This window comes from Onychomys torridus, chromosome 3 (genome assembly GCF_903995425.1).
Source record: "Onychomys torridus chromosome 3, mOncTor1.1, whole genome shotgun sequence".
In the NCBI taxonomy this organism is placed as follows: Eukaryota; Metazoa; Chordata; class Mammalia; order Rodentia; family Cricetidae; genus Onychomys; species Onychomys torridus.
This window is the reverse complement of record NC_050445.1, coordinates 37,662,133-37,686,663: the sequence shown is the minus strand read 5'-3', so window position 1 is coordinate 37,686,663 and position 24,531 is coordinate 37,662,133. Positions and strand designations below refer to the sequence as shown.

Below are 24,531 nucleotides of genomic sequence, written 5' to 3'. Positions count from 1 at the left end.
AGAGAAAGGACACACAACGTCTGTAACCTCAACAGCAGCAAATCTCCTCAGCTCAAATCTGTCTTCCCAGCCCGCCAGGCCCATGACAGTGAGACACTGTGGGGACAGACTGTCTTCACAACCATCAGAACAACCGCACCTCATTCCTACCTTCTTTAGCTTGCCACTTTTGGTGCCCACGAAGGCCAGAGAGTGATTCTTGTAGACATACGCGATGACAGAAGTCATGCGGTCCCTGTCCTCCGTGAAGACCGGGATGCCACGTACCATTTCAGACACTCCCAGAGGGGCATTCATATCCAGGCCACAGAAGTTGTCATCAATGGTTAGGAGCTGGAAATTAAATGGGAGAAACATTAGAAAAAACCATGGAGGGAAATGGCAAAGGTGTGAAGCCAGGAAACTCCAGAGCTGGAAGATTCCTTAGCAATGGACTGTTTGTTCCAAATCCTTTTTTTTTCCCTGCATGAGAAGCTCAGCTGCAGAGGAGCTAGGTGGTTTATCTAAATTCCCCAAGTAAACAGCTGCAAGCCCATAGCAGCAGCACAGATCCTTGGAGGTTCTTTTCACCACACCACAGCATCTCCTCCATGCCTTCTAAGTACCATCCTGGTGAACTTGACTGTCCACCTTCACCGTCACATGGGAAAGTTCTCCGCTAGTCCCCGGCATGAGCTACAAACACCTGGGCTCTGGTGTAAGAGAGAAGCAACCTCCATGACTGTGTCTCCACACTGGCTTGGAGCAGATGTACTAGTGAGAGCTCACAAGGAGAGAATGAAGTCTGGACACTTAAAGTGTGGCTAACGGGAGCACAGAGCCATGCCCAAATGATCAGCAAAGGACGAGGAGCCAAAGGAGCAAGATCGGTACCTGCTCAGGCTCTGCCCTTTGGTCTCCTGTCTCCTAGAGCACAGTGAAGGGGCATCTGTAGCCTTGTCATGCCTATAGCAGCCTTGCCCAGGACACAATCTGTGGATCAAGCTCCCCAAGGATGTCCCACATCAAAGGACCTCTTGGATAACCTCCTGCAAAATGTGACATTATGTGGGCCATAGGAGAGCCCTTAAAGAGGAAGGTATCTTGGCTTGGGCTTCCCCAAATGTCTTCATTTTCAAACCAATCTACCCTGTTAAGTACTCTCTACATGGGAGGCTCTTCAATAGCCCATGATACAAATGACCCAATTCTTCTCCAGACTCCAGGAAACAAAACCTCCAGGGGTCGGGGCTCAAAAGGGAGGGCTCCTGGACCACTTTCTCAATCTTTCCCCTCAATCTGTATACTTTTCATACCAGGCTTCTGGTTCCTACCTTGCAGCAGTGGGGTCCCCTTTGGATTCTGTTACACCCAGGAGGGCAAAGACCTCTACAGTGGCTGATGAGAGCTGTAACAGTCCTCTCAAGCAGCTCTGGGTTGGCTCAGTGCTGGGAATTGACTGGATTTCTACTCCTTTCTTGGAAGCACTGTGTGGCCTCAGAAGAGTTACTCTGTCTTCCTGTGCTTTTTATTTTCTACACTGTAAAGTTGAAGGACATAGTCCCTGCCTTTTGATGGGCTACCCGTAATACCTATCAAACTCAGGCCTGTAAACGTCTCTGGACCTTCCAGAGACAAGAGTGAAATAAAATACAAGGTGTCGCTTTTTTAAAGGCTTAAATCCAGTCAAAGCAAGAGGCTTCTGGGGAACAGCAGGCAGGCTCTTGCCAACACAACCCTGTGAAAGTGGCCAACTCTGCTCTCCAGGACCTAGGGCTTTCCCATTCCTTCCTGAAGGGGAGCAAGGATAGGCACCATGGATCGAGGACAAGATACTGAACACTAGGAGTTCATTCCCCTCTCCCTTCCTTCTACATGTGGAACAAATGTCTGTCCTGTGTCTTTGGACGCCTCCAGCCTCTGCTACACACATCTGGTCCAATAGCTCAGATGCAACAAAACTCTCCCCGTCCCCTCTAAAAATAAAAGCAAAAACGAAACAAACAATAAAAAAAAAACACCGTAGCGTGAAGTTTGTGGTGAAGCTTCAGATCTGGTCTCGCCTGCATCTTCCTTCCTATCATAAGGAAAGGGGAAAGGAGGCAGGCGGTAGGCAAAAGATGGATACATGAGAGAAAGAAAGATCCAGGCAACTATGGCAACCTGCCAGGTGTTCCAAGGGCATGCTGGGGTGCCCGGAAGCCTCACCGTCCTTGAATGTTGCCGATTCCGGGTCACAAAGAATCCGCATCCCTAATTGTCTCTGCCTACATTGTGCTACAAAGATCTCTGCTACCAGCAAAGTTTGTATTCTGCCCATTTTGACCCATCTTCCAAAGAGCTGAAGCTGAATGATGATCCACTCTGCACAAGGAGAAACTGAGGCAGGGAGAGAGGGAGCCCCCCCCCCATCATCCACACATCCCCTAGTTAACTGGAGGCAGGGGGAAATGTAGGCTTCTCCGCTTTTATCTAGAAGAGCATTTGAGTGACCCAGGTAACTGAAAGGTATTTCCCCTTAGCTGGGTGAAGCAAACAACTCAACTGCTCCCTACCCAAACAGACTGCGCATTCAGACAACTGTACCATGAAGTCATGCTGTCAAAGGCAGAAAGGCATTACCTGTGAGTCTCTTTGGCTGCAGCCTGTCACAGCAAAGGGCTCCAGGTGAGGATATATATATTTTAACCAGGAAGGAAGCTAGGGTAGGGTAGCCCAGCCTGACTCTCTGAGCTGGGGGTTCTGTTCCTGCTGGATCATAGGACTCCATGCCAGGACTCGTCAGGGGTCTCCATGCCTGTACCATGATATTTGTCATCCACATTCTCTGCCCTAGTATTGTCCGTCAGCTTAAAGGAGACAGAAGATGCAGTCAGGAGCTCATGGATGACAAAGTGGGAAATGGCATCCTCCACCCCTGGCTTCCCCAGAGCTCAGTTTTGAATGAGACCCCAGGTGATGAGGCTTAGCCAATCAGGTTGCTGAGGTTCCCCCAGCCATTCTGAAAAGTGCCCTTTCTTAGTTTCCTCAAAGCTGAAGCACCTTGGGAGGGATGTTTTGTTTTGTTTTGTTTTGTTTTTCCACAGTGAAGTACTGAAAAAATATCAAAGGACAAAGTTGCACAGCTGTTGAGCTGTCTCTCTGAGGTGTAACTTACTATGACTGTCCCCCAAGGCTCACCTTCCTGGGTTGTCAAATAGCAAGGTGGGGTCAATATAGGGACTGGATGAGGCAATGAAAAAGGCTACCTGCCACCTGGAAGCCCTTCAGTGAGGGAAGCTATCTTGTGTGATTCTGTTAGTAGAATTCAGTCTGCAACACAAGACTGTGTTCCTCACAGACTGATGGCTGTGGGGAACAGAGACCCTTGCAGCCTCCTGAGCTGCAGCCTCAGGGTAATTACAGCACAGGCAAAAGATCTGCAAGACTCTCCCTGCCCAAAGACCTGCAGATAGATGCCCATAGAGTGCAGATGCCTGGCTCCAGGCTAATTGGTGGAAGCTGTGGGCAGGTGAGGACGGTATGTATCCCTGGGTGCCTGGGTGAAGGGTGCAGAGCATTTGCTCTGACCCTAGCTGGGTCTTCCCCAGGGCCCCATTAACAGTATTATTAGAGCCACAGTCACAAGAGCCAGGACAAAACTTAGTTGTAATCAAGAGTCTAGCTGTGCCTGCAGGCCTAGGCCTGGCCTCTCCCTCCAGTCACTTCACAAATGCCCATGAGCATGTTACAGCTGCCAGCATGATAGGTCTTCCTCATATACCCCCATTGTGTGTGTGTGTGTGTGTGTGTGTGTGTGTGTGTGTGTGTGTGTGTGTGTGTTCGTGTGTGCATGTGCACATAGGTCTAAACGGCATGTGGAAGCCACAGGTCAATATCAGGCATCATCTTCAATCACTTTCCACCTTATTTTTAGAGACATGGTCCCTCATTAACCTGAAGTTCATCGATTCAGCGAGGCTGGCTGGCCAATGAGCTCCATTCTTACAGAGGAAGACCATAATTCCATCACAAGGGAATGCATGTGGGTACCACTTGGATAATGTTATTGACAGGCCAGAGACAGACATTACTCACTACCAAAAGGACATATTATTTTCTTTCCACTGTCCGCAAAAATCCTCATAGAATGCATGGGATACAAATGAAGATGAGTGACCCCATTGCATTACAGGGACTCTGAGAGTGAGACAAGAGAATGTGTTTTAAGCATCTTCGGACCCTTAGCTTAGTGCCTGGTTCATAATAGGTTAAGACATACAGGTGGTATACTGATGGGTAGATGGATGGAAGGATGGACAGACAGATAGGGGGATAGGTGACCAAATAAAAGATTTGCTTCCCTAGTGGTTAACAGTATAGAAAATAGTCAGTAATATCTGTATATATGTAAACAAATATATATGTGGGTACAGTATAGAATATAGTCAATAATATCTGTATATGTGTGAACAAATATACATGTGGGTACAGTATAAAATGAAGGAAAGAGAACAAGAAAAACTGAGTGGTAGGAGATGAGAAAGGACTAAGTGCTCATAAAGGAGACAAGTTATGAAAAAGAATATAAAGTTAACTCTTTCTCTAGTTCTAGTTCTGTCATGGATCTTCTGTTTTTGGTGCTTAACAAGTGCATAAAATCTATTTGATACTGAAAGTAAGAAATTTGATGTAAGCTTTACAGCCTCCATTCGAAATGCCATTTCTAAATAGATATAAATTCATTAAGCTGTATAAAATTTGGGTCTGGTTAACTTTGGTGTGTTATACTTTGTATTTATTTGCAAGGATATTTAGTAATAAATTCTATTTCAAATGGTTTTTCAGTGTGCAGGCTAAGGCTTGGATGAGTGACTGACTGTGTTCTAGGGACTCTGAGGAGGAGGGTGGGACCATGCCTTTTGCATCTCTGCCCTCTTAGCTTAGTGCCTGGTTCACACTAGGTTATGAAACATGAGGTAAATAGATGGGTGGATGGACAGCAGGCTGGCAAACAGGTAGAGAGATGAGCAAATAAAAGCTTTGGTTTCCCAGTGGTTAACAAATCTGAACTTTGTAACCGTGGGCAAATCATTTGACTAAGGCTGATCATTTGTAACATGGGACTTGTGATACCAGAACATATTTCATAGTGCTGTGGTGAAGATTAGATCATCTAATCCATTCAGAATACTGTCCACCATCAGTAAATGCTACAAGAGCACTAGCCCTTACTATTATTTGTCAGCTGGAGACAAATCCACTAACTTTGGTGAGTCTCAGCAGTGCTAAGGAAATATATGGTTTCTACCTCATGAGTGTTGTGGAGATTGAAGGACTAGAGTTGTCTCTAAGGATGGGGTAGAAATTGTACCCAAGAAGCTAAATGAAGAAGCAAAGGAATGGTCTTTCTTGATCCAGAAGATGAAACAATTTCATTTAAACAGCAAAACCTTGTGTTCCAACCAGATCCATCATCTGAAAGCCTGAGCGAGGCCAAGACAACCACATGTTCATGATCTTCTTAGTGTTCCTGGGTTTTCAAAGAAGCGAGAGTGGCCTTTATCCCCACTGAGGAGGGGATGGGCATCCACATGCTGGACTTTATCCCCTAAGAGAGGTCATTAGATAGCAGCACCCCATCCAAGTTGGACCTAAATGCCAAAGGCCCCACAACAGCTCCCCAGTGGCCTGCTAAGCACCAGCAGCCATGGTAAGGTGGCATGGGGAGCCAAAGCTGACACTCCAAATTACAATCTAATAGCTCACTGCGCTTCCCTCTCACACAGCCGCAAAGGTTACCGTGCAATTATGTGTCGCTACATACAAATGACAGAGCAGTTACGGTTACTTTACCAATTACAGGGAAATTGCTCCCACTCTGCAGAGACTGGCACTCTGAAAACTCTATCATCTCCACAAAAGGCTGCCAGCATCCTTCCTCCAGCAATATCCCCTGGCTCTGGGACAGAACCACAAGGCAGCCACTTGAAGAGCCCAGACCTGAGAAGGGCTCAAGGAGACAACAGGGCGGGGAAACTGGGGGTGATCTCCTCCAATCCCTTAGAATCACTTTCCAACCCCAGGTCCAGTGATCAGCTCTTAAGGACCCAACCATCATACTGATGGCCATGCCAGTCCATCATGAAGACTGTAAAGTCATGAGGTAGGTTGGCACCTGAGCCTGATGCTGCCCCACGCCAGCTAGCAGACCCCTGGTCCACTCCTCACAGTCCCTTCCCTGCCAGAGAGAGATGCTTTCCCTGGCCCCCAGTTGTCCCACCTTTACCAGAGTTCTAGTGAACCCTTATTACAGAAAGGTCAAATCTAGGCCAGAGCTCAGTGGTCCAAAGGCAGTGCTAACGAGGCAGGGGTCATCAGGTCCATCTCCCTGTGGGCCAATTAGCTGAGCTCTGGGATATAGTTTTTTCCATAGCCACAGGCTGCCCCTCTCACCCCAGGCATCCACTGCTTACAAATAGTCCACACTGGCCCAGAAATGCAGATCAGGTGAGCCAGCTTGATGGATGGATGGATGCAGCCGACACTCTGACCATGGACGACCCTGCCAGACTGCTCTGGATCCCAGGAAGAAAAATGAAAGAACCAGACCTGGTTCTTTTACACCTGCTCTGAGGGCAGCAAACAGGATAGTCTGTCCATCTGGCAGCAAACCAGTCCTTCTTCCCTTTCTGGGTCCAGCCTCATATGTGGAGTTCTGAGAACCTCTACAACATCTTTCCACAACACCCTGTCCATTAAATGAGAGGGGAGGAAGTTGCCCAAATGCCTAGTGTGGGGCCATCTGAGCCTCTGCTGGGGTCCCTTAAGCCTAGAGGGGTTCCTCACTTTGAGCAAGGGGAAACTGGAGCTTCTGGGAGAACAATGCTGTTGACAGATCTTCCCTTATTAATTCGCTTTAGGATATTTGTAAAAGACCAAGCATTAGAGAAAGTCCCAAGAACATAAAGATACAAACATCTCAGTTGATGTCCCCCAAATTGTTCTTCTCTAGCAGGGAAACAGACCTAGGCTGTATTTAGACAAGCTGCTGACATCCTGTTTCAGGTGTCCCTGGAGAGAATGCAGGGCCGGGCCATCAGCTGCTCGGGAAACAGACAGCGACTCTGGCCAGAGGTGACTTGGTCTCTGTTCATGTTCTTTGGCTTAAAATACAGCATACCACCATTCTATTGTACTATCCAGAAAAGAGAGTAAGATCACCAGGCCAGACCAACCCATTTTACAGGAAACAAAATCAAGACTTGGATAGGGCTGCTCTAGTAACTTACTAAGTTACAGGGAGAACAGAAGCCCAATTCCCAGTCTAGGAGAAAATGAACAACAACAAGAACAAAAACAGATGTCCAGCACATTGCTAGGCAGGGGCCTTAGAGGGGGCATCTTCCAGTCTCAGAGACAGCAGAGGCCGCAGCTTAAGGAGGGGACCTCTGCCACCTCCAGAGCCGGGACACAAGCAAACCTCCCCTCCTGAGTAGGTCCCTGGCCAGTCATCAAAGTCCAAGTCTTCCTTTCTTGTGTCCATCCATGTGTTCCAAAGGAAGTGGAAGCTTTGTAAAGAAATACAAGACAGGAGGAAAAGGAGAGCCGATGTGAGCCGATGCTCCTGAGGACAGAGGACCTTTGGAATTCCTTATCCTCATAAGCCACAGGTCTCTTTGCATTAATTACACCTACACACACACACACACACACACACACACACCAGGAACTGTCCATAGCCAGCCTCAGCTAGAAACCCAGCATCAGTGAACTGCGCATGTGGGATTTCTTTTTAAAGCAGGTATTGATCAGATAAGCTGTAATAGCTCATGTCTAAATACAGACTCCAATTGTGAAGCTCGGCAGTACAGGCTGATAATGATCACCCACTTATTAGGAACCATATCTCAAATATGGCTGCTGACCCCTCAGGTGCTCATAAATGCACCAGGGCCTGCAGCACAGAGTGCATGGGCCCCTAGAGAGGAGGCTGTGTATGCTCTGCTCTATCTCCTCAGGGGTAAACAGAGAGGGCTCTCGGGAGCCTAGAAAGAACTCTAGGAGACAATAGTAGGCTTTGGTTTTGCCTTGTCGAGAAGTGATTATTTCTATAACAAAGAGTTAACACACACACACACACACACACACACACACACACACACACACACCTCCATCCCTTTGATGGCTTTACTGATCTGCATTACCTTTCCTTTCTCCTCCATAATCCCTAACCCTCTCTGTAAACTGTATTGAGGCTCCTCCTGCATTGAACTCTCAGAAGGAAGCCAGAGAAGGATTGTTACAGGTGAAGCCTGCCCCTGAACCCAGGCTGTGAACACAGAGAGCAGAAACAGGAACGGAGGACTGAGGCCATCCACTTAGTGACTAAGGCATCATCTCACAGTGGTTCTTTATTGTGTCCTTTTCAATGGGATTGTAGGGAAAATGAATGTGTACAGAGGAGAGGAGGGAGGGCTAGCCAGCCACAGCGACAATAACCTAGTTAGACAAATACGTTATTGAAGGGACTCAGTAGAAAGTGTCTTGGGGCTGGAAAAACAGCCCAACAAATTGTAGCTAAGGTTCCCAAGAACCAAGAGTACTGCTTCCAGGCATCTCATAAAGGAGGGGAGGGGACTAAATATCAGGACAGAAGAAGGCCCATTGTGTCCTAGGAGCTCTGTGGAGAGTTGGGGCAGTTTCCAAAGCTTAATTATTGTACTTCCATACCTATGAAGCAACGGAAGTCATAAACAAAAGCAGTGTTCCTTTTTATACTCACTTTGAAATCTCCATGTGTTTGGGGATCAACTGTGGTCCAATGTCACCAGATATCTAAGGAGTCTTTTACTAGTCATGATAAGGAGCTAGCTTTCTAACAGAGAACCAAGGCCACTCATTTCTGCTGCATTCCCAGGAGAGGGGCATTAATCCCAACATGCTTTCTGCAAGCCAGGCCACAACCAACAGTGTTTGCCATGGGCCCTCTGAGGGGTTGCTGAACAAAGCCATTGGAGAGCTCAAGCAGGATCCTGGGGGCTGGACCCATGACCTTCTCCTCATTAGCCCAGCTGCTGAGGGCCCCAGGTTCCTCCCTCTGACAAACAGCCAGGACATGGCACAATGGAGGTCTGCACAGGCCACAGCTATGGGCCAGCTTGGCAAGAGAACCAGAACTCTGCAGGTGGCAACTAGGCTGGGAGCAAACCCAGGGGCCCCAACTGGACCCCTGGGGACTCCCAGAGAAATTTCTCAGCCTTGTGAGCAATACCACTTGGGGAGTTTCCCTCCCCTCCTGGACCTTGAGCTTTACACGCCCCTAGCAGCTGCCTGTCAGGCGCAGATAAATCCCACACAGCCCGCCCATCAATCCCCAGCTCTTGTTCTCCTCTCAGAGTTTAAGGCAGGCAGCCACAGCCACTACTCGAACTATAATTGAAGTGAGGAATGCCACGATTATTAAGTTTGTGTGTTTCCTGGCAGGTACAGGGAAGCAGTGGCCCTGCTCGCCAGGCTGAATTATGGGGTAGGTCATTCCCTTGTTAGTGGGAATAAATTTTATTAGCCCCACTCATGTTGCCGTGTATCTTCCTCTCTTGCTCCTCGAGCCCGTGTGTCTGGGTAATGTCGCCTGCATGCAGGATAAATCAGCAGAACAGATCCCATTATATTTTGGAACGCTGACAGAGACATAGTCATGACATGGAGGGTGATACTGGCTTTCTTTGCTCTCTCGCAGATCTAAGTATGTGTATGTAGACAGCATATGAGGGCAGACTCACTAGGAAGAAGGATCCCAATGGACAGACAGAATGAGTAAAGTGCCTTTAGCTGCTACTTTCTTCTTTAACTTTGTTAATGAAATAAGAGCAGTTGCCAACGTGTGACTATGGAATCTTTCTCTTTGGCCTTGCAAAAATTAAAGGACACTGAAACGTAAGAGCAGCCAGACTGTGCCTCAAAAGGTATCTCCTTCAAGTGCATCCTCTGAGCGTTCATCCTGTGTACTTGGAGAAAGGAAGGCAGGCTGGCCAACAAGCACATCCTAGGGACTGAGAACCTGGATGTAACTCAGTTAGGTAGAGCCCAAATCTCTCCAAAGAAGATACTGATGATGAAGACTCAGCAATAAATCGTATGGGCAGTAAAACAGTAAAATGGTGAGTGCAGGGTGGGGGTGAGGTCATTTATATTTGTCAAGGGGTTCTGGGCCTATCATTACTTCCTAATAATATCTGTGCACTTCCTTTTTGCTCTTTATTAAATAGATATTGTCTCACCAGCTCCTTCTTTAACATAAAGTTAGAGCATAGGGGAAACTGTTTACTGGTCCTACAATAGCTCATGAGCTGGCATTGGCTGAGACCCAAAGGTCCAGACTCCCTGGCCATCATCCTTGCCAAGACACCACCCTGTGCCAATGAAAGGAACTAGAGGGAACTCCACATCTGGAGTGATCAGTGGGACTTATTCATGTGTTGATTGACAAGATGTCCAGCCTCCCATTCATACTGTGCTATGCCACACTGAATGAGGCTGGTGTGCACATACACATATGAATGTATGTATACTCATGAGAGAGGACTATCACTGTGTTCACTGCTGAGAGTAGTGTGTGGGCAGGAGGGGAAACAAGCCACAGAGAGAGGCCGGAAGGTGATGAGGCACAGGGAGTGGGGTTTAGAGCAAGACATGGAGAAGCAGAGAGCAACAGAGACATCGACAAGAGGGGAGACAGACACAGGGAAAGTGTGTGTACATGCAGGCATATGTATAATGCACATGGCATGACACTGTGCTGAACCTAGGAAGTGATGTCCACAACTTGGGAACTTATATGCTAAGTCTTTTGACTCTGCCTGTATTAAAACTTGGTTTGTGTGATTCTTGGGTTCTGCAGTCACCCCACCCCCCACTGACTTGCTGGTCTCCCGAGTGGAATCCTGGGAGACCACGTGCAGCCTGGGGCCAACTTCAGAATTCCTCCCACCAGATCTAGCTCATCCCCTAGGTCTCAGCCATCATCACATGACTCCAAAAGACTATGACTATTTGATCCAGATGGGACTTTACTGCAAACCTCCCTGACCAAGATGGGTAAGATAGGTGAATGGCTTTATACCTGGATGCTTGGCACAAAAGCTACATTGAGGGAAGACAGGGGAGACCTCTGTCTTGGGGTAGTCTTATAGCAAGCATCCAAACCTTAAATAAGGAAATTGTGGTATTCAAAGGGCTTGCAAGGAATGAGGGTTCCAGTGGGGTTGGGGAAGAGTTGCAATGTGTGTACCTACTGGGACACAAATGTGGTATTCCATGAACTTAAGCAGGGAAGAGAAGTTCCTGGACTAAGCGAGAATGAGTGCCAAGCAAAGAGAAACCCTTGCCTCTCACCATAACAGGAAACAAGCCCATATAGGCAGAGCCCAGCTTCCTGCTCACAGGGAAAGGAAAACAGCCCAAACAGACCAGCTAAGGCTGGCCTGGGACAGCTGCCTGGCCATTCCGGATGCTCATTTTTACGGAGTTCAGGATCTCAGGCGCCAGGCAAACCTGAGTGACCATCTAGGCTGGGACATACAAGGCCAGCGTGAGTCCAAGGGGTTGACCCTGTCTTCTCCCTAGAACTACCTGGTGTGTCTGGGAAGCAGATGAATCACATAGCATATAGGGATAGGATTCTCTTTCATATTAATGACATATGATGTTGAACAGGAAGTGAAGATGAAGCTGGTCCTTGTACCTCTGGGACCCCGTGGGACTGGCAAGACCAGTGGGTAAAGCTTCGAGTCATATATGAGCTTGGCCCAGCCATGGTTTTTCCAGATGGGAATCTTGGGAGGTTTCCTAGGCTGCTTTGACTGGAGAGCTCCACTTGTTCTTGACACTCAGGGTCCAGGATCACACGTGCCCTGTTCTGCCCTGATGGTCCTTGCACAGGAACCTGCCTGCCCAGATAAGCACTACTGGCCCTGCACTGAGACATGCCATGGGAGAAGTAGTGGACTGAGAATTTAGACATACAGTATGTCCCAGACTGCTAATTACACAACATTGAGGTAAGCATTTGACTTTCCTACTGGAGAACATTACTCATGGGACTACTCCTTCTCTGGGTCAAATTCACCTACCTTGTACTGCAATGGATCAGTACAAGGTTGAACACTCCAGAGATGCATCAGGCTTGAAGTGCTATTTGCTGCCCTACCCTTGGAGCTGGAAAGGATGACTGCCTCTTCTGTTGCCCTCTAGGACTCTGGGAATAATTAAAAGGGGGGAGTGAGGCACCTTGTACACTGGCAGTACAGAGCTATGCAAATGTATGGTGGCCATCACTCCCTACTCCCAGTTCTAAGGACCTCACAGGTGATAGGCAGTGACTCTAAATAAGACTTCCTGCCCCCATGGACCTTCCTAATGAAAGGTCACTCTGAGGTCACAGCTCACAGAGAAGAGGAAGTGATTTGTATCCATTCTGTGTCAGCCTCCCATCATCAGCCCTAGGCTGGTGCTGCCTGGTGCCCATATTCACTCTTTAGATGGTTTCAAAGTCAGACTTCAGTAAAGGGAGTGATAGACACTCCCTGGACCACAACCTTTGTCCCATCTACAGGCTATAATGATCCACTTCCCTTCCACATTCCTGGAGACTGAGGTCTTTCCTTGATTTGGGCCAGTCCGCTGCCTAGAACATTCCCAGGACTTAAGATGTTTCTCCACTCATCAGCTTACTCAGAGGCAGAGGCTAGGGCTATGTGGGGGAACCCCAGCAAGCTGAAGAGGGAGAGGAATTTAGGTAGCCAAATCTAGGACAACCCCTAGACTCATGGAAGACATAGATCCTTGGCTCACAGCAGTGAACTCCCCAGAGCAGGCTGCCTACTCCATGTTAGAACTGTCAGGTCTCTGTGGGAAAGGCTGGCATTCACAGAGTCCTAGCATAAGACAAAAATGGTAGGCTATGGGCCCCATAACCTTAGAGTTATATGGTACTGAGAGATGCAGGGAACCTTTGAAGAAAGCTACAAAAGGAGCCAGGGCCAGAGATAGAGGCGGATAGTGTGAAGCAAAGAAATAGAAATTAAACCAAATTGATTAGTCCTCCTAGATGCCTTAGTAGCAAACTGGTCTCAGGCTAGTCTTTAGGTCCTTGAGTCCCAACACAGTCTGAGACACCTGACAGGTCTTTCCAGGTCCCTTATGCCTATCCCTGCATGAGATTTTCTCAGTAACGTGCAGACTCTAGTGCATTTGTTACTAGATGCCTTCTCCATTTGGGTTGGAGAAGATCAGGACCCAGGGAAAGAATGGTTCAAGAGCAAAGTTGGGGGCTACTCTCATCCTACAAATACCTAGAGATGCCTCACTAGCTCCCACAGTATCCACAGCCAACACAGCTCAGGGATTCATGCTTGCCAGTGCTTCTGTGTTCATAGTCAGCTCACTCATATGAGATGGCTCCTAGTAGCTCCTCAGCCCTCTCTGATGGGAATGCAGCCAGCCTTCCTGGCCCATGGAGAGCAGAGGCACCACTGAGCTCTCTGAGAGTTGCAGTCAGAAAGTTCTGGACTCATGATTCCATACTTTTCCCACTAAGCAGTTCCCTGAAAGCCCCACAGCATAGTAACCTGAGTCACACAGACATCTTTGGCTCCTCCACACACCTGCCACTATACACAGCCAGAGGGAATGCTAGGCTCTCACGAGGTAGGCAAGTGACTCAGGGTCAGGCTACTTTCAGCTCTGAGTTCAAGGGAAGAAATATGGGTCGCAGAAAATGGACCTAACAAGTACCATTGGAAAAGCATTCTAATTTACAGGATTAGAATGAAGGGTGTAATCAAAACAAATCTCTGGTCATATTCCCTTTGAAACTCCCCAAGTTATAACCACAATAAAACCTCCAGGATCCCCGCCCTTCAAAACAAAGGAAAATTTAAAGGAACTTCTTATGTTTTAGCCTCCTTCTGCTATTTCCTACTGGAAATAGAACCCATGGGGCAAATTCAGCCATGATGGCTAGTTTTATGTCCATTTGACACAATCTAGAATTATTGGGAAGAAGGATTCTCAACTGAGAAATTGTCACTATAAGATTTGTCTGTGACCAAGTGTGTGGTACATTTTCTTGATTGATGATTGATATGGGAGGACCCAGCCCACTGTGGGCGGTGTCACTTCTAGACTGGTGGTCCTGGGTGCTATAAGAAAGCCCTCTGAGCAAGCCGGTAGTTATAGGAGAAGTGCAGCCAGCTAGCCTTATCAAACTGCAGCTGCACTGTTCTGAATAATGTGCATAGGCATGCATGCTAACTACTGCCCACTGAGCCAACCTGGAGTCTGCTGCTGCACCTGGCGATTGGTGATGCACAACCATCAGAATGCTGGGGGACCAATGAGCAAGAGGGAACACAGCTAAGAGAGTCTCTGGCTGCCAATGGGAAATTGGGATGAGGTACATAGGTTTGCCCCATATCCGCAAAAAATGCGTCCACTGCTTGCTTCTCCCCTGAGTCCCAGTGTCTGTGTCATCCACGCTGCACCTTCTCACCCCTCTCCCCAAGGGGTGTCCAGAGAAGGCGACCCCCAACAAGTAATCAACACTCCTCCATGGCTTCTGTATCAGCTTCCCTTGGTGATGGGCTGTGATATGGAACTATAAGTTTAAACAAACCCTTTTCTCTCCAATGGTTTTTATCCATAGTGCTAGAAACCCTAACTAAGACATCATCTGAGATTTGATTCCCATGTTACAGATTCAGAGGCAAATGAGAATCCCAGAGTTCATCTTGTCCAATCTCTGCCTCTAGACTGGAAGAAACAGTAGCACAGGGGACAGGTCAAGGGAAAGCAGGGTGCCAACACAGCTGACACTGGGGGCAGTGCCGCAGTCTGGCCGGGCTGATGCTGACATTGTGCTGTATGGGACATGTGCAGTCTGAGCTGAGTCCAGATGAATTGTAACAAGAGAGCCTGAGCAAAGTAACTTGGCTATCAACCAAATCAAAGGAAACTGATACTGTGCATGAAAAGCTGCCCCGGCCTTTTTTAGACTGGCTGGGAGAAAGCCCTAGCCCTGTGCAGTTTCTGGCCTCCTCCTCTCTATTCTCAAGCCCTGAACTTGCCTCTAACTTGAAAGGGCTAATTAAAGCCAAACGGAAAAAAAAAATCAAAAGCTTGTTATCTGGCTCCATTACTCTCAGTCCTGGCATCGGTCTGCCTCTCAAAGCTGTCCGCCCTCTGTTCCCTCCAAGGAGACCATGCAGTGTTAGGGCCTACTGCTCTGCAGGCCTCCATGGTGAACTTGGCTTTTGTATTATAGCAGGAGCAGGAGCAGGAGCAGGATAGATACCTGTTCATGCCATCAGGTGTATCCCTACAGATGCTCTTACTCCCAAGAGCAAAGCCCCAAACAATTTTGAGCACGTTTTCTACAGAAAACTGTCAGAGATTGCTAAACCCTCTGATCTCAAAAGAATTATCTATTTAGCAAATAGGCATCACTACCATGTCATCTTCTAGCATTAGCAATGTATGCACATGGGTGTGTAAATGCATTGGTGGAGACATTTATTACACGTATTCAAGTGTGTCGGGGTACTCAAATGTAAAATGAAGATTTCACCAAGGTGCTATGGGTTGATGTTCACCCCCCCTCCAAATGCAGATTTAAATTTGATTGCATTTTAACTGTAGTAAGAGGTTCCGGGATGATGGGGCTGGGAAGGAGCTTGATGGCCAAAACTCTTGTTATACCTGTCTGAACCCTGAGTTTAGATCCACAGGAGCCCATGTAAACACTGAGTGGGCGTGGCCACCCATCTACAACTCCAGCCTTGGAAGGCTGAGACAGGAGAATTCCCTGAGTGAGCTGGCTAGCAAAATTAGCTAAGGTTTGATCGAAAGGTTCTGTCTCAAATAACAAGATAGAAGAGTAATTGTGAATAAGTGGATTAATTTTTTTGTTTTGTTTTTCAAGACAAGGTTTCTCTTCATAGGCCTGGCTGTCCTGGAACTTGATCTGTAGATCAGGCTAGCCTCAAACTCAGAGATTCACCTGCTTCTGTCTCCTGGGTGCTGGGGTTAAAGGCGTGCACCACCACTCCTGGCTTGAATTAATTATGCTATTGCGGGAGTGGGTTAAGGATAAGATCAATTACCTCTCACTCTCTTTCTCTTGCCTCCCCTCATCCTCTTGCCATGTTATGATACAGCAAGTGGGTTCTCAATAAATGCAGACACACTTGATTGCAGACTTTGGCAACCTCCAAAACTAAATGACATCAATTGCTGCTCATGATTGATGACCCAGTCTTGGCATTCCACTATAGAAGTACGAGGGTTCTCTAATGGTCTTCTCTATACTTATCTTCTACTGATTCCCCTAACTGACCTAAGTTTAAATGTGTAATACACACACACACACACACACACACACACACACACACACAGAACACAGAACAGCACAAATATAGTTCATCACTGACTGCCTACATTTAGGAATAGTTCAAAATCCCCCAAATTCTTAACAGTCCCATAGACCTTCTTGTCTAGATCAGCTACTATCCAAAATGAATGGCTCCAGGATTCTTGCTTTGAATTCCCTTCCTGAAAGACTATAATCCGTAAGCAAAACCAACCCTTTCCTCACCAAGTTGCTTTTAGTTTTGGTCTTGATCATAGCAATAGAAACCTAACTATAAGATAGACATGGTACTATGAACACAGAGGATGCTTTATAAATATGCTTAATCTCTTCCTATCTCCCTTTACTCTCATTTGCCATTTATAAAGATATGCAAAGGGCTAAAATAAAACCACAATTCTCTGAAACTCAATGTCCACCTCAAATGCAAAATAACTTCTCATGTTAACACTTGTCTTTCTTGAATTTTTCCATCATTTTCTCTAAGCTGCTCTGCCATGCCCAAATGCAAAGAACATCAACTTTACATGTTTCCACCTATTCACAGCCCCATTTCTAATAATAAGCAAGGAGAAAGAGAACAAAACAAGACACCAATAAGAAACCTACATTTTAGCTCTAATGGACTCTTTCATACTAAGGATGTTTGGCTGGTGACAGGCCAAATCAATGCTACCCAAGATGGAGACCTATCAAAACTACATGGAGGCTACAAAGCTGGGGTCCCAATCATCCACACTCAACTGTCCAGGCCCACAGGATCCCCTCTGACTCACCGCACTGCTGCAAGGGATGTCCTTCACCTTGAGCCAGGCCAGGTCCAGTGTCCCCTCGCCTCGGTAACAGGACTGTAGGCGCTCCTTAATGCGGTCATTGATCTGTTTCAAGATGAAGATGCACAGGGCAGACTCATCCAGAGATTTCATCTTCCGCTTCTGGCCCTTGGAGAAGACAGTGAAGAGGAGGTCAGCATCTGGACGGACTCCCAGGGTCCGGCCCAGCACAGCACCAGCTTTAGACAGGTAGGCAGCCTGTAACAAGCGATATTCCACCCCACTGCGCTCGCAGCCAATGGGCACCTCCACGTAGGAGTTGAAGGCTGTGTCCTCTTTGCAAAGCCTCACAAGCTTTGATGTGTACACCTGTTCCTTTGTTGTAGAGCCTGGGGGAGACACCATCTCTGGCTGAAGGGTCAAAAAGTAGACAAAGTTGCCACTGCTGAAGCCATAGACATAGTAGATGTCAAAGTCAGGGATAACAGTGAAGGTGTCTGAAGGGATCTTGATCATAGAGGCCACAAATTCATCATGGAAAACATAAGCAAACATGCCATCTGCCTCAGAGTTCTTAGTCAGCTTCCGGCTAGAGATGGTAGGAAAATATTCAGGCTTGCCATCCACTGCAGTGGCAATAAAGAGTTTATCATCCAAATTGCTATAGGAGACAATCACCCCAAAGACTGAGCCACTCTCATTAACCCCCGAGAGGTAATGTTCCTTCTTGTGGAAAGGCTCTCCCAACTTGAAGAGGTCCTCTAGCCTGAGGAGCTTGCAGATACCCTGGTACAAGCTCCCACATGCAATCAGCCTGTTTTCTTTGTAGTCTATAAGCAGCATCTTGTTGACATTATTGGTGCTGGCCAAGGGCTCATTGCAGGTCTGAACAATACGAGGTGGGTAACACTTGGGGTTGTCCTCATCTGGCCCTGTCTGATGAGTTACCAAGACCTTAAGGTCACTAGAGAGTTTGTAGATCCTGTTGACAGCCCCCAAGTAAATGTGTCCTGTCCTCTCGTCCACCACAAGGTGATTGAAGCCCTCAGCGGGCTCCCCTCGGAATGTGACCAAAGAACGCTTTTGAGACAGCTGTGGTGGCTGCCGTGAAAGCAGAGTGGAGGAGCCCATCCCTACCACCAGGAGGTGGGACAACAGGCAGGTCCAGTTCCAGGGCATGGCTTTCATCTCCGAGAGGGGTCCTTTCAACACAGCAGCAACCAGCACAGCCGTCCCTCTGGAGGGCCAGGACTCAGCAGGGCAGTCTCCCCTAGGAAAGAAAAAAAAGATTAAAATGTGAGCAAACCATGGCAGGGCTCTGGGTGCCTACAGGTCTTTCTGAATTTAGGACATACATGGAACTGACCTGTTCTGGAAAAGCCAGAGGCCAGTCCTGCCCCTGGTGTAGGCCCATGAGATGGTTATCTTGGTGATGGCAGTCTTAGTATTTCTTATCAATAATAATGGTGGTGATAATGGTGATGAGGATAGTAGTGATGCTAATAAGAAACAACATGGCCTACTGAGTGTCCGGTTTTGCACCAATCCCTGGCCAGTACCTCTGGATACTGTGTTATTTCGTTCCAACCCCCATTGAGGCTTCAGTAATGATCACGCCCACAAGGCGGGGCAGAGGAAGGAGCGGAGGACCGAGGAGCAGGAGGAGGTGGGCTCTTGGTTCCGGGACGCGGGACACTAGAGGTGGACCGAGCAGAGTTCTCCAGAGAACACCGCCGGACTACCCTATACCTTTGCCTGCAACCTACCCCTTCATTTGTAAGTTACCCCACAAAATAAACCTCCCTTTTAACTACGTGGAGTGGCCTTAATAATTTCACCAATAAGTAACCCTTCCATAATGAGTATCTTCCAACTGCCCTCCTAGATCTAAGGTCTGCACTTACCTGTGAAAACAGAGTTGACATACATGGACCCTACATCAGAGGCTCCCGAGTTATCATCCTAGTGAACAGTGTCAACAGAAGGCTAGAGGAGAAGCCATCTGTCCTGGGGCCTTCCTTCCTCTGTCTCTCTGTCTCCATGTTTTGTGGACCATCTCCTGCCTACTTTATTAGACCTAAGAGAGAGTAACAGTGATCTCATTGTTACTAACTTAAAAATGCATCACTAAGCCAGGTGCACTAAGTATGGTGCACACCTTTAATGCCAGCACTCCAAAGACAGAAGCAAGCCTTTCTCTGTGAATTCAAGGCCAGCTTGGTCTACAGAGCTAGTTCTAAGATAGCCAGGATTACTCAGAGAAACCCTATTTCAAAAAGAGAGGAAGGAAGGAAGGAAGAAAAAAGAAAGAAAAGAAAGGAAGAAGGAAAGAGAAAAAAGGAAAAAGAATGGAAAAGAAAAACCAGCACTAACCCTTGAAGACACCAGACTTTCATGAATACTCTTAATAATTTTTGCTGAAAAGACCAAATTTGCACATCTTGTTTCCTGCCAGAACCTTAACTGCTGCCAACAGAAGCCTGTGGTCATTTTACACCACATTTTACAGCTAAGGAATGTGAGCTTAGGGGACTTTTGTGGCTTGTACCACCAAAAATGGAAAAGGTGGCTGAAGTAGTCAGTCCTTAACCATCTCATTTGATCACACAGCAAGGTCTGGCCCCCATGTCCTGTTATCCACAACAGAATTGCTAAGACCACCCATTATAACTGCTGGCCTTGACCCACGTTGTCCTTCCTGCCTCCTCTACAAGATGGTACAGAGAGGTTAAACTAAAAGCCCATATCCTCTATCCCTTCAAGTTGCAGAGGCCACCAACTCCCCTGGCTAGACAACCCAGCTCTGAGCTTTCCTATCATTTTAATGAAGTACACCTTGGCTGCCTCTTATGGTGGGGACTCCTCTGCCCCCTGTAATTTTTCTTTGAAAGGAGAGAAAAAGTACTTTCAGAAACCAATGGTCTGACAAATAAATAATAAATAAATAAATAATCACTAGGGCACAAAATTGCCATCCATCCTAGCAGTTGCCTTCATTTCTACTCAATATACTTTCTGCATGTGTTTCCAGGGGACAGCATCACATTTCTCCCAGCTTGGATGAAATAAGGGCTGGAATCATCAATATCTTATTTAGGGGCATCTCAGCTCTGTAGTATTTCTCATTTCCCCCAAGCTCCTAAAAATGAGGTTATGGGATGAGGCAAATTGTTAAAGTAATAGAAGTCACCCCAGCAGGAAGAAAGGACAGGTTAGCTGGACAGCCAGAGAAGAGAAAAAAATACTAAAGACTTTACATTGTCAGCCAAAATTCTAAGGAAAACCACCTCAAGGAAACATGAGAGGAAGAAACTGCTAACAGATGGGGACCCTACCATAATGGGCAGTCCTGTAAACAAAGGGCCTTCGTTCATCTACCCACATGGTTCAAGAGTGTACTCAGAGCATGTGCAAAACAGGTAAGATAATGGAGGATTCTCGGGTCTGACTGTCAATTTACTGTTAATCCAGGTAAAAACTACCAGAACCTACTTATTACATGAGATAAAGTTGTGTGCATGCTTTGGGAGTTCTTAATTGAGGAGAGGGAACAAGGAGCAGGCTTTCGGAAACCTCAGTGTGGATGAAAGAACACAGCTCAGGAAAGAATCAGGAGGAAGGTATGGCAGAAGAGAGAAAGCTATGAGCCCTGTCAGGATACCACTGAGAAATCAAGACTAAAATGCACAGAGCTGGGAAAAGAGGACAACTTAAGAAAAGCAAAGAGAAGCCCTCCCTTCGCTAGAGGGGAGAATGCAGCTGAGAACTGGCGGAATCCTGCCAAACAGATTCTGTCCTAATCACTAGTGCAGCCATATCACCCTGCTCAGCACCCAGTGGAGGCTCAATAACTATTTCTTTACTGGAGAAAGAGGGGCCAGAAGCAGAGAGACTAGCAATGTTTGTGCAGCCTTGAATATATCCCAGGCCCTATGCAAGGTAAATGCTTTCCCCTAAATTAGTTCATAGGACCATCATGGATGTCCCTAAAGCAAGATGGCTTTACCTATTCTGCAGATGAGGTAGCGAGTTCTTCAAGGATATGTGGCCAATGAGAGGCAGAGTTAGGAAGGGGATCCAGGTCTATATCACTGCAAAGTCCATACACCTTTTAGAAATACCTCATTCCAGAACCCAGAATATGGAGCCATTGGAATTTAATTCACATAAGTCCCAAACACAGAGGTCTCAGGATATCACCTATCAAATCCAGAGAAATGAAAATTTCTGTGACCTCACAGGACTGTAGTCAGAAGGTTTCTCTAGTCCTGCCCGGCCTTGTGGTCCTGCAGCCACTCATAAAATACTCATTCAGAGGCTTAATATTATTTACCAATTGTATGGCCTATGGCAGACCTCTTGCTAGCTAGCTTTTGTATCTTAAATTAATCCATTTCTATAATCTATGTTTTGCCACGTGTTCTGTGGCTTTACTGGTCTGCAGGCATCTTACTCCTTCAGTGATGGGTTGGTGTCTCTCCAGCTTCCACCTTTCTCTTTCCTGTCTCTCTCCTTGGATTTCCCACCTGCCTCTAAGCTGCCTTGCCACAGGCCAAAGCAGCTTATTTATTAACCAATGGGAACAACATACATTCACAGTGTAGAGAAAGACATCCCTCAGCACAGGACACTACCTGAGAGATGACCCTTGTCAATGGGTACTATCACATGATAATTCTGAAAGTATTGATGAGTACTTGACACAAGGTGAACCTTCTGTTCATCACACAGCAGGTGCTTTGCTGTTTTTAGTAAGGTTGAAACCAGGTTAGAAAGATAAGGATTATAAGGGATGGCACCCACTGGTTAAAAAAAAAATAGTCTTAGTACAAGTGATGAGGAGTCAAGACAGTTCCTCTTTAACTGTCTTTCCAAATCCAAAGATCAGAGAAGATTCTAGAAATTTGTTTTCTGGACTAGGTTTAGTGCTACTCACAACTCTAATTTCAGAGGCAATGGCGGTGATATCAAAGGGGCCATGTGGGATAAAAGAAGAAGATGAAGGTTGGGGAGATAGCTCAGTTGGCAAAGTGCTTGCCATGCACACGTGAGAACTTCCATTTGATCCCTGGAAACCATGTTAAAAATCCAGGCATGCCATCATATGTTTATAATCCAAGTCCTGGGGAAGGGAAGATAGGAAAATCCCTGGGACTCCTTGGCCAGCCAGCCTGATATAATCAATGAGTTCTAGGCTGGGGAGAGACCCCATCTCAAAAAACAAGGTAGACAACAAGTAAGGAAGGATGCCCAAGGTTGACCTCTGACCTTTACATGCACATGCAGAAATGCACATGCACACCACACATATGTATACCCACCCCACACACATGTACACAAACACAATCAATTAATCAATTGATAACAATGTATAAAGAAAAGATGGTGATGAGTGACAGCACGGACCACTAATTCCCCATTCAGTGCTCTTCCTATCACATTTGGCCTCTTCTGACTGGATCTCAACATACTCCAACATCTGCTCCCCAGGCTTTGAAAGTGACAGCAATTCAGGCACCATATGCTCTGCTGGCTAACAGGGATCTCCCTGTAGCTCTGCCAACAGCCAAATTCCAGAGGGGCTGGGATACTCACTGAAAGACACAGGCAGGTTGGGCACAGCCACCAGCCCTTAGGGTCTGCTGAACGTTCCCTCCCAGTATTAGAGCATGCCATGTGCCTGACATTTGGCCCGCCTTACTGCGCACACTCATAGGCCCACAGCCAACCCACAGCTCCCCAGTCAGTGCCAGGCAAGACAAGGAAGCCATAATCATGGTGTTTCCTGGGCAGGCAGGGGCCACATCTCACTCACCATCTTCTATTAGGCACCAAAATGAGACATGGTTACACATCTCAAACACTTATCACTTTCATCTGGGCATGGTGAGATAACTTCCTGGATGGAGAGAGAGGGGAACTCTGAGAAACAATAACATGTGACAGGGAATAAGCAGCCTCTCGTTTTTCCCCCAGAAAAAGGATTGATTAGGAAACAAGAAACACAGAAATAGAAAAGGAAGTTATATGGACAAGTACGTGGGCACCAGCTAGCTCACTGAAGACCCCACTGTGGGCCTGGCCAATGCCAGTCTCCCCACTCCAGCTCAGGGGTGGCCTTCTTCCCACAGAGGGGCAGAGCCACTAGCCCCCTCATACCCAGGGTCATCTAAGGTTATTCTGACCTCACTACAAAGCTGGAGGTTCCAGAAGGTAGATGTGTCTATCCCAGGACTTCAACCCACGTAAGAGCTGTCTTTAGCCCAGGAATGCCCAACTTCTGATCCTTCTCATTCAAATATCCATTTAGATGATTTTAAAAATAATTTTAAAATAAAAAAAAAGTACTAGCAAATCACTCCAAAGGTTTCCAAAGGGCTTCTTGAACCAGGCAGAGTGAACAGGACAGAGGACAGGACACCCACAGACCAAATCAAACCCAAACATACTGCCACCTCCTTCATGAAATCAGACTTTATTTCTGAGTGGTCTCGGGGGAGATGGAACTCATTTTTAGAAGCTGATCATCATTTTGATTAGAGCAGTTGGGACTGCCTTTGTTTTATATGGCAAGTTTTGAAGAGCTCAAACTAATTTTCATGAAGTGCTACCGTCCTCTCAGATTCCTGAGTGGCAGACAGAAAGTTATTATAGAGCAGTTTAAAATAGCAATTAGCTCACAAAATTCCTTCAGAGTTTAGAAGTCGTCTTCATGTACATTACCTCGGTCTAATTTTATTGTTCACCATGACTCTTGGGTTACCATTGAATGTGATCTCAGAGAGTACAGGCTAAGAATTGCTGGGTCCATCTTGTAACCCAAGGGGGCAAATACAAAGAAGGGCCTCAAACAATGAAGCCATAAGAGAACAGAAATGGTCAGAGTTCCTGGATACCAGTCAGGTTGTATAGATGTCTGTGTGGTGTGCATGACACCATCTGGTGCCTGTTCTGCCCAGATAATACATGAGCCAAAGCTTTCCTCTTTCCAGAAGCTAGTTCAGGTCCAGTTTTCTGCAATCATTAATGAAAGAATCTTGTTTTCTATTTCTGTGATGAAATACCATGACTAAATTCAAGTTGGGGAGGAAAAGGTTTATTTCAGTTTATGACTTCACATCATAGTCCATTACTGAAGGGGGTCAGGACAGGAACTCAAACAGAGCAGGAACCTGGAGGCAGGAGCTGACGCAGAGGCTATGGAGGGGTGCTACTTACTGTTTTTGCCAAGATATAGCTTGCTCAGCCTGCTTTCTTATATAGCTCAAGACCATCTGCTCAGAAGTGGCACTGTCCACAGTGGGTACTCCCACATCAATCTTTAATCAATAAAACGCCCTACAGGCTTTCCCACAGACCAATGTGGTGGGG

The 24,531-nt window shown here is 46.8% G+C and overlaps 1 protein-coding gene across 4 annotated transcripts in view; it reads right to left on the bottom strand.

Annotated features, from left to right (window-relative positions):
• The window catches only part of Plxna4 (plexin A4), a 461,538-nt gene that overhangs the window by 372,428 nt on the left and 64,579 nt on the right, over nt 1-24,531 (bottom strand). For all 4 annotated transcript variants that reach the window (XM_036180450.1, XM_036180449.1, XM_036180451.1 and 1 more), the window contains 2 exons: nt 17,164-18,430; nt 151-333 (listed from right to left, as the gene is read on the bottom strand). In XM_036180450.1, coding sequence (XP_036036343.1) covers nt 151-333; nt 17,164-18,348 — 1,368 coding nt within the window. In that variant the 5' untranslated portion in view covers nt 18,349-18,430. The remainder of the gene's footprint in view (nt 1-150; nt 334-17,163; nt 18,431-24,531) is intronic.